The 11,031-nt window shown below is 36.7% G+C and overlaps 1 protein-coding gene across 1 annotated transcript; it reads right to left on the bottom strand.

The window, feature by feature from the left end:
* Positions 1–688: 688 nt before the first annotated feature.
* LOC131628871 (uncharacterized) lies at positions 689–5,294 on the bottom strand. The gene is made up of 4 exons (XM_058899677.1): positions 5,205–5,294; positions 4,716–4,844; positions 1,896–2,129; positions 689–835 (listed from the first exon to the last, which is right to left on the bottom strand). Exons 1-4 carry the CDS (start codon positions 5,292–5,294, stop codon positions 689–691), a joined length of 600 nt encoding a protein of 199 aa, XP_058755660.1.
* Positions 5,295–11,031: the final 5,737 nt, after the last annotated feature.

The following is an 11,031-nucleotide window of genomic DNA, read 5'->3' as shown; positions in this document are numbered from 1 at the left end:
CATAATAAAAAAATTAAACCAAACTGTGCACAAAGGTATTTATTTGGTGTTACCTATCATTAATAGTAGCTGCAGATTCAAGGGACGTGGAACAGCCCATGGATTTGAGAGTCTTGACCAATTTATTGCACTTGACATCCTTCCTCAAAATATATAGAAGGTTTGAGTTATGATTCTGGCTGCTCCAAAATTGACATAGGACATCAATGCTTTGTAAGAATAATAGTAATAACAAACGCTTTTAAAACTTGACATCCAAATAAAAATGCATAGCTACGTGCAAGCATTTTCCATAGCAGTATTGACCATAAACACTAAATGAAAATATTGTATAAGGGTGGATATGGCAAAAGAATAATGAGCATGTATGCTTTTAAATATTATAAACATTTAAACATAGGGTTATGAAAGATGAAATTGTGAAAGTTCTGAAAATAAAATCATTTGGTAAAATTCAAACATAGTAGTAGAATAATAGATCAAGCATTGGTTAAAGTTGCTTCATATCATGCAAACAAACTAGAAGATTTTCACATGGAGCTGGGAGCAGGAAAATATGAATCATATCTTGTTTGTGTGAGATGGGTAATAAGAAGGAATACAATTGGTTGTTCAAGAGGAATTCAGTGCTAGCTACAATATCAATTAGGTAAACTTCATTCTCTTCAAACTCTGCATCATCAAGCTTCTAATCTGGATTAGATACATTTAGATTTAGCACAACCTTATTTGCATCAATCACAAATTGCTTCATTTGGTGGCTAAGAGCACCCTCAACAATCCTACAATCATAGGCAGCTGCAACCTTCTGAATTGCATTAGTTACATCTTGGTTCTGTCAGGGAAAAAATATTTGTTAGCGCCTAGTTAAATACATAACTGAAACAACAAAAGTTATAACTTAATTTACAAAAATTCATTTAACCAAATTTTCCAAAATAGAACTTGTTTTAACATGAAAATAAACAAGGCATGCACGAAGTCATTTAACAACTGTCAATAAGCTTAGAGAAAAACAATGAGCATCTACATAATAACTAATTTGAATAATAAAGAATGTCACTTTCTATAGAAACGTGAGAAATATCAATTGCTTTCATTGAAACAAGCTCCAAGAGCCTCTCTGGAGTAGCAATGAGAAACTCAGGCTCACAACTTTTCAGACTGTTGAAGACAAAACAAATATTCAATAAGCGTGTGAGGCAGATTTTTTGTTGAGGATGTGTGTATTAATGTTTGTTGAAACAATTGAATCGGTAGAAAACGTGAATGTTGTAATTTAAAATGTTGCATCTAAGGTATTTGATGAAATGTCTGATAGAACTTTGTTCCTAAGATTTTATGGGTTTGTTTAGAGGAGGTTTAAAACCCCCGCAATTTCTAGTGTTTTCAAATTTTTGCCAAGCTGTCTTCCACGTGGCATGCCACGTCAGCTTCCGTTAATGAAAGTTGACGGCAAGGACCAAAATTGTGGATGGAAAACTTTATAAGGACCATTGTTTGAAGGAAAATTTTAGAGGGACTAAAGTTGAAAACCACTATATTTATAAGGACCGCAAACATATTTAACCCAAAATAAAATAAAATAAACACAACTTAGTAAAAGGCCTAAACAAATAGCACCCCTCTTTTACTAACATTACACCATAAGCCCAATAGCTCTTATTCCATAATTTTCCAGTTAAATCCAAATTAAAATGCCAAAATTCCAATTAATTAATTTAAATCCAAATTAAATTAATAAACGGAAAATATGGGGTGTTACAACTCTCCACCACCAAAAGAGTTTTCGTCCTCGAAAACATACCTCAAGTGAAGAGTTCAGGGTAAGAGTCCTTCATCCGACTCTCCGGTTCCCATGTAACATTCCCACCTGCTGCTCCTCCCCAAGCTACCCGCATCAAAGCTATCTCTTTTCCACGCAATTGCTTCAGCTTTCGGTCTTCAATTGTCATAGGCAACGCCTCAACCGTCAAATTATCCCTCACTTTCACATTATCCACTTGAATCACATGAGACGGATCCGCAATGTATTTTCGCAACTGAGACACGTGAAATACATTATGCAAATTTGCAAGTGCCGGTGGTAACGCAATACGATAAGGCACTTCTCCTACTCTTTTCGCAATCTGAAACGGACCGATAAAACGCGACGTCAACTTTCTTGACTTCAGCGTGCGACCAATACCAGTCGTCAGAGTAACCCTCAGAAACACATGATCTCCTTCTTGAAACTCAAGTGTTCTCTGCCTCTTGCCATGATAGCTTTTCTGACGACTCTGAGAAGCTTTCATCTTCTCCTAAATCATCTTAATCTTTTCCGTCGTCTCTTGAACAATCTCTGGTCCAATTACCACACTCTCACCGAATTCATACCAACATAATGGCGTCCTACACCTCCTACCTTACAAAGCTTCAAACGGATCCATACCAATACTCGAATGAAAATTATTATTGTAGGTAAATTCAATCAACGACAGATAACTATCCCAAACACCACCTTTTTCCAACACACACGCACGCAACAAATCTTCCAACGATTGAATCGTCCTCTCTGTTTGACCATCAGTCCGCAGATGATAAGCATAACTCAATCTCAACTTAGTACCCAATGCTTTCTGCAAACCTTCCCAAAATCTCGACGTAAACCTTGGATCTCTATCTGACACAATACTCGAAGGAATACCATGTAAGCTCACTATCTTCTCAATATACAACCGAGCTAACCTCTCCATAGGATAATCCATTCTCATCGGTATAAAGTGAGCAGATTTCGTCAATCTATCCACGATAACCCAAATGGCCTCACACTTCTTAACTGTCATCGACAACCCAGAAATAAAATCTATCGATATGCTGTCCCACTTCCATTCCGGAATGAACAACAGTTGCATAGCTCCATACGGCTTCTGATGTTCAATCTTTGACTTCTGGCAAGTCAAACAAGAATAAACAAATTCAGCAATCTCTTTCTTCATTCCAGGCCACCAGAATAACTTCTTCAAATCATGATACATCTTGGTAGCACCCGGATGAATACTTAATCCGCTACGATGTCCCTCTTCAAGAATACTCTTTCTCAGCTCAGCAACATCAGGAACGCAAACACGTTCACCAAACCTTATTATGCCATTCTCGTCGATTATGAATTCACCTCCCTTACCTTGATTAATTAATGTCAACTTATCAACTAATCCCACATCGGATTTTTGACCTTCTCTAATGTCGTCAAGAATACTACTCGTCAGCTTCAGCATACCCAACTTAACACTATTAGAAGTACCTTCGCATACCAAACTTAAATCTCGGAATTGCTCGATTAAATCCAGTTCTCGCACCATTAGCATAGACATATGTAAAGCTTTCCTACTCAATGCATCAGCAATGACATTAGCTTTACCCGGATGGTAATTCAGCCCAAAATCATAATCCTTAAGAAATTCCAACCATCTCCTCTGCCTCATATTAAGCTCCTTCTGATCAAAGAGATACTTCAGGCTCTTGTGATCACTGAATACTTCAAACCTTGAACCATATAAATAATGTCTCCAAAATTCCAATACAAAGACCACCGCCGCCAATTCCAAATCATGAGTCGGGTAATTCCTCTCATGCACTTTGAGTTGTTGCGACGCATACGCCACAACCTGTTGATTCTGCATTAATACACCACATAATCCCATTAACGACGCATCACAATAAACCACAAAAGATTCCGCCAGACTCGACAAAATCAAGATCAGAGCACTAGTCAACCTCTTCTTCAACTCTTGGAATCCTTCTTCACACTTAGAATCCCAAATAAATGCTTACCCCTTCCTAGTCAACTTGGTTAATGGTAACGCTAACCTCGAAAATCCTTCGATAAACTTTCTATAGTAACCTGCAAGACCCAAGAAACTACGAATCTCGGAAACTGACTTCGGAGCTTCCCACTGAGATACTGCTTCTACCTTCGTCGGATCTACGGCAATACCATCCTTGGAAATCACATGACCAAGAAAACTCACTTCGCTCAACCAGAACTCACACTTCGACAACTTCGCATAAAGCTTCTTTTCTTTCAACAATTCCAACACAATTCTAAGATGATCCACATGCTCTTCCTTATTCTTAGAATATATCAGAATATCATCTATAAACACCACAACAAACTTGTCGAGATAAGGATGAAAGATCCTATTCATATACTCCATAAAGACACCAGGCGCATTAGTAACCCCAAATGGCATCACGGCATACTCATAATGACCATACCTCGTTCTGAATGCAGTCTTCTAAATATTGTCTACTTTCACACGAATCTGATGATACCCATACCTCAAATCAATTTTACTGAATACACTTGCTCCGACCAGCTGATCCATCAAGTCATCAATCCTCGATAATGGATATCGATTCTTGATAGTAATCTTGTTCAGCTGTCTATAATCCACACATAGTCTCATCGAACCTTCTTTCTTCATTACCAACAACACCGGCGCACCCCATGGCGAAACACTAGGATGAATGAATTATTTCTCAAGCAACTCTTCTAATTGACTCTTCAATTCAGTCAACTCGAATGCCGACATACGATAAGGCGCCATCGACACAGGACTCGTCCCAGGAATTAATTCGATCTCAAACTCCACTTCCCTCTCAGGTGACAACTCTCTAACCTCTTCTGGAAAAACCTCTAGAAAGTCTCATACTACCGGTAATTCATTACTCACCGCTTTCCCTTTCACCTTCATGGATGCAAATAATATGAACATTGCAGCCCCATCTTTAACCGCTTCATTTACCTGCTTAGTAGTCATCACCAAATCCTCAACACTGCTCTCTTCAGGAAAGATAACTATCTTCGTAAAGCAATTAATATGAACCCAATTGAATTCCAACCAGTTCATTCCCAGAATAACGTCAAGTTGTTCAAGTGGAAGGCACACTAAGTCCATCCCAAATTTTCTACCAAATATATCAACCAGACAATTCAAACAAGTAGAAGAAGTAGTTGTTGAACCCGATGCAGGAGTATCAATAACCATACTTCCATTAATATCAGATATTTCTAATCCCAATCTTTTAACACAATCCAACGAAATAAACGAATGCGTTGCTCCAGTATCAATAATTGCAATTAAAGGTGTGCCATGGATAAAACACGTACCTTTAATCAATCGCTCCTCCGGAGTAGTCTCTGACCCAGACAAAGCAAAGACCTTTCCACTAGACTGATTCTTCTTTGGTTTAGTGCACTGTGGGCTAATATGGCCTTCTTCGCTGCAATTGTAGCAAGTCACGGTCTTCATCTTACAGTCAGAAGCAATATGACCCGCCTTACCACACTTAAAGCATTTCTTTTCCCCACTCTTACACTCATTCCTTCTATGCCCAGTCTCACCACAGTTGTAGCACTTAACGGGAGCACCAGAATCTCCCCCACTAGGCCTCTTCCAATCGCCAGCTTTAGGATTTCCTCTATCATATGACTTACCTCTATCCATAGGCTTCTTACCTTTCTTGTCAACAAACTCGCGAGAGTTAGATGACTTCAGTTTGATGTTATCCTCTTCGAAGATCCTGCTACAGTCCACCAAATCGACAAATCGCTGAATCCTCTAATACCTGATACCTTGCTTGATCTCCTCACGAAGACCATTCTCAAATTTGATACACTTTGAGAATTCACTAGCTTCATCATTGTTGTAGTGAACGTAGTTGTCATACCCCAAAATTTGCCCACTATATTTCAAGCTTTGATTCACAAAACAGCTCAAAAAGTCAACAGTCAACTAGTTTGACCTAAAAGTCAATCGTGGTCAAAGTACAGTCAAAATTTCTGATTTTTGGCAACATCCTTATTCTGAAGTAACATTCATCATTTGATCAAGGGTTGATCATGATTCATCAAGAAAAGTTCAGAAATCAACAAAACTCAAAGTTTCTAAACTAGGGTTTTTGACCTAAAAGTCAACTAAACTTTGACCAGCCATAACTCTCACATGGAACATCAGAAATTTCTCATCCAAAAGCCTATCTTGAAGGAAATTGAATTCTCTACAACTTTTTCTCTCTGATGCTAAGGCTAAAAATGATTCATTTAAGAGATATGGTCCAAAAGATTATAGGTCATTTTTGAAAGTCAACCAAAAGCAGTTTTTTGTCAAAGCCCATATCATCAAGATAAAATATCCAAATGGAAAAATGGTTCCAAAGTGGATTGTAGAGGACATCTTGGTCTTTCCAAAAAGTCCTAGAACACTTTCATATCTTAAATATTGAGGGAGATATGAAGCGCACAAGTTGAGCAAAATTCAAAGAGTGCACAAAACCCTAATTGAGTAATTTTGCACTTTTGAACCAAGGGCCTAGGTTTTGGATTGCAAGCACATGTATGATCCATAAAAGGGCCTATAAAGCCATCTTTATATTTTTAGCATTTTTATTTCTATTTATTTGAATTTTATTCATTTAAATGGCAAATAAATCAAGTAAAAAACTAAAAATAAAGAATTAAATCATTAGACTTTATTTTGGATCATATGAAAGCCCAAGAAACACCATGAGGACCAAATAATTTCGTTGATACATGGCCTTGATTTTTTATTTTATTAAATTTTGAATTTATTCAATTTAAATCAAGATAAAATAAAATAGGTATCAAATTTGGTACATGATTCATTTTTTTCAATCAAAGGAGATTCTTGGAGCACAAGCAAATCATTTATATTTGATTGGAAGGAGATTTGGATGGAAAAAGCAAGTTTTCATTCAAAAGATCAATCAAATTTTCTCACCATCAAAATATTAGATTTGTTTGATTCTTTCTAAACCTATTAACCCTAATGTTTGCTCCTATATATACTCAACAATAATAAGCCATGAGGGGACGAAAAAATTAGAAGGAAGCAAGGGTTTCCAAAGGTGCAAGATTTCAAGGAAAAAGATAAAACTCGTATTCACCATCCAAGCAAGTTTCAGAGCCAAACCATCATTCTAATCCTCTCCAAAGGTAATAGAGAGTAAGTATACACTGTTATTTAAGATATGTGACGATTGGAATATTGATATTGCATGTTGCATATTCACCCAAGTTCTGGCTTTTATATCTCTTGATGTACCATGTTTCGATTCAAACTAACAATATGTACGAGTCCCTGGTACCATTTAAGGAAGGTTTAAGCCATTAGGATGAAGCTTTGGTGCCCAGGACGAAGAATGCCATGGCTAGGGCAAAGGAATGCATGTCATTCGTGTTGATACTTGCAGGTGTTTCCAGGCCAAACGAGGGCCGCCATTAAACTCACAAAGGTCGTTTTAGTGGATCTGGGCGAGATTTGGAATCATGTAGCTTCGTTCATGGCCATTGCGAAGTCACGAAATTGAAGAAGAATCTGCGTAAAATCCGCAGGTAATTCCATGGGTAAGTTCGCAGTAATTTCCGCAGGTAACTTGAAGAAGAAGATGAACAGTGGATGGGTATTAGTGCGCACGCGTGGACGACATCCGTTGGCGAGTCAAACGGTCTCTCTCTCTCACTCTCTCTCTTCCTCGTTGACTGCAGTAGGGGCGTGGGATCCCACGCGTAACACTCACAGTGGTCCATCAATTTTTCTAGTTCTCTCTCTGCCGCTGATTGGCAAAAGCGCGCACCCAGGGGCCCAGTCGACTATTCTTTTTTAATTTAACATTTATAGTTATCTTTTCTTATTTATTGTTTAGTTATCACTTTTTTAACAACATTACATCCAACGCAGCTGGCAATAAAGAGACTCATGTGACCATCGAGACAGGGGTTCGATCCCCATGTCTCCATATATTTTTCTTGAATTAATTTGTTTTCAGATCCTATGTGCGCTGCCTGAAAAAACCATGGTGCACCCTCAATTCTGGACCATTGGATCTTCATCAAACCAGATTAGAAGGCTCAGCAAGCGTTCCCCACCATGGATCCTCATCAACGCACCACACAAGATTGGCGCCAGGTTTTTTTCCAAATTCTCTATTTTTTATTTTATTATTTATTATTTTATAAACCTTTCCCTTTCTTTTTTTTACTACATTTATTTTCTTTTAAACCAAGTTTTATTTAATAATTTTAATTTAGGTTTTAGTTAGTAATTTTTAAATTAGGATTGATAATTTTAATTTAGGTTTTCTTTGAATTAATTAATGTAGATTTTGACTAATAATTTTAGTTTAGATTGTATTGTATTGTTGTAGGTTTAATCAATTTTCTGTTTTTTTGAAAAAAAACTCAATTTTTTGTTTTCCAAAAAATCTTAAATTTTTGTTTTTTCAAAAAACCTCGATTTTTTTGTGTTTTTGAAAAAAAAAAACTCGATTTTTTTTGTTTTTTTCGAAAAATCTCGATTTTTTGTTTTTTCGAAAAAAATAATTTTTTGTATTTTCAAATTTTATTATTTTTAAAAATATATAATTTAATAGATTTAAAGTATAAAATAAAAATATTCATTGGATAATCAAAATGTGTTGGATGGATTTTAGCTTAATGGATCCAATTGCCACCCCTAATTCAGACTCGACCTCCTCTCAAAATCACTCGGAAAAAGCTACTCTCTTTTCTGAAACTCTTTCTCCATACTCTCTTGCTCGCGTTCAAGTTTGGTTAGAAGTTTTATTGGAAGCAACTGAAGTTCCTCTGGGTTTCTATTTTCATCTTGTTCAAGTTGAAGAAGCAGTGGAGCTTCTCTACTAGGTAAGCCTCAGAACTTAACCTTTACATCTTGCCTTCACTTGGTTCTTAGTTCTGAATGATGTGATTATGTTCATGATTGGTTTAGCTGGCTGAACGATAGGTTCGATGTATACTCATGCTGAATTCGAGCTTGTGTTCTCGTTTTGAAATTTCTGCAAACATGTTCAAAGTCGTATGTTGACCTGCATTTTACTACAAGGATATGTGTTCGTTTGTCATTTTTCTTGATGCAGTGACTTTCTATGAAGCGAGATCTTGAACTTTACTTCAGGTTCCATAAGATTTCATGGAGAAACGAGCATTTGGTTTGGATCTGAAGTAGCTTTTTTGGTTTACGTTTTAGTGAATGGTTCCATTGAAGAAGACGAGCTATGATTGGCTCGTTTTGAATTCCGGGTCCCATGCGTGTCAACTTGGCATTTAACCTTTGACTTTTTCTTTATTTTATTTCTTAACTTTGTTTCCTGTAACACCCTTCTAAACCCCGCAACAATTAAATAAATAATCAGAGTAACATGAAACAAGGGTGCCACAATTCGATTTAAAACACAAAATAACGTACTTTATTGTCATGCATCAACTAAGGAACATTCATCAATAGTTCAAAACATCTCATGTCAACATAGCGGAAAATTAATCAAACGGATAGGCACAACATCTTTGATACCATGTCCCATAAAATAAACCAAAGGCGAACAATAAAATTTTTAACTCAAAACTAGCGTCCCGCAATGTTAAAATATCAGAGCATGACACTTGACGCTACACTAAACACACTGACTTATGAGCTAATCCTCACCAAGTCGAAAGCCGTTATCCTCAATCTGAAAAATGACAGCATGTAAGGGTGAGTCTCATTCACAGTTAATAAATATTATGCATTCATAAGCAACAAAACGTCATAGCATACCATTCACCCAAATTGCATTATATTCAGATTTTCATACAATTATCAAGTAATCATACCAACAATTACATCACCAAAATACAACACTGACACTCATTCAATCATGTTATATCAATATGCATATGGAACAACTGACACTATGCATGTGGTACCAATCATCTGTGGACTTAATCCACCCGACCGATCTATACATCACCGAGATACGGCCCAACCGACACAATTTCCGCACAATGGGAAATATGTCCACCATTTGATCCAAACATCACCGGGATCCATCACCGAATACATATGAATGAATGCACACATATAACATACTTAAAAACATCACCGATCCGATGCGCCGCATCGTCTCACCATAACTCACTATTATCGTCACCGACAAAGTATGTACATGTTTGCACAATCATTCAATTATTTACACATTCATCATAATAACCATAACAATAACCACCGTTCATTTGTCACCACACCAAACATTGTCATATTCACACAATCACACATATGCACAATATTTCATTTCGCAAAGCAATTAAACCCCTTTTAAAAATAAGTCGAGCCACTGCCCATGCCACCTATTCATCATATAAATTATTTAATTTGGTTTACAACTTCAAAATGGCACTAAGAAAGGTACACGGATCAAAAGATATGCTATCTTAAAGTTTAGAAAATTTTCTGCACAGCAGGGTCCGCTCAGCGGACCACTAGCGACGTGAGGTATAAGCGAACTTCCTTCAGACCTCCGCTCAGTGGACCACTAGTGACCCTTGACAGAAGCTAACCAGGTCAGGTCCTCCGCTTAGCGGACTTGCGATTTTGCAGATTCGCAAGTCTGCGACAGACCCTGCAATTTCACACATTCAAGGTCTAAAATCGACTCTAAGCATCATATACAACCAAACAATCATCAATTGCATCATTATACATCATTATACATCAAAAAAACACATTATCAACCAATAATCTATGCAATTTCATCAATTATAACCTCCCTAAACCTAATAATCCAAATCCCAATACATCCAATTGAATCAAACAATATCCTAATCAGTCCTATTACCTATAATCACATAATAGATACTAAAAGGAAGAGTCCCCCCTTACCTTGGATTGGAGTTCTTGAAGGTTCCCTTCTTCTTCTCTTCTTTGCTCTTTCACGTGTTCTTCTTTCTCTCCCAATTGGCTCTTTTCTTATTTTATGAAAAATAAAATAAAATAAACACAATTTAGTAAAAGGCCTAACCAAATAGCACCCCTCTTTTACTAACATTACACTATAAGCCCAATAGCTCTTATTCCATAATTTTCCAGTTAAATCCAAATTAAAATGCCAAAATTCCAATTAATTAATTTAAATCCAAATTAAATTAATAAACGGAAAATATGGGGTGTTACATTTCCTAATTTTTTTTTGTTAGTT

This window comes from Vicia villosa, unplaced genomic scaffold (genome assembly GCF_029867415.1).
Source record: "Vicia villosa cultivar HV-30 ecotype Madison, WI unplaced genomic scaffold, Vvil1.0 ctg.000487F_1_1, whole genome shotgun sequence".
NCBI lineage: Eukaryota > Viridiplantae > Streptophyta > Magnoliopsida > Fabales > Fabaceae > Vicia > Vicia villosa.
The sequence above is the reverse complement of the archived record's forward strand: the minus strand, read 5'-3'. Positions and strand labels throughout refer to the sequence as shown.

What these genes read in the sequence shown, in the direction of transcription:
- LOC131628871 (XM_058899677.1), bottom strand. Translation starts at nt 5,294, where the DNA reads ATGAAGACCGTGACTTGCTACAATTGCAGCGAAGAAGGCCATATTAGC. An exon ending in AGAATCAGTCTAGTGGAAAG is followed by an intron (nt 4,845 to 5,204) that starts GTCTTTGCTTTG and finishes TGCTTTACGAAG; the next exon opens with ATAGTTATCTTTCCTGAAGA. An exon ending in TGAAGGTGAAAGGGAAAGCG is followed by an intron (nt 2,130 to 4,715) that starts GTGAGTAATGAA and finishes GGTCCGTTTCAG; the next exon opens with ATTGCGAAAAGAGTAGGAGA.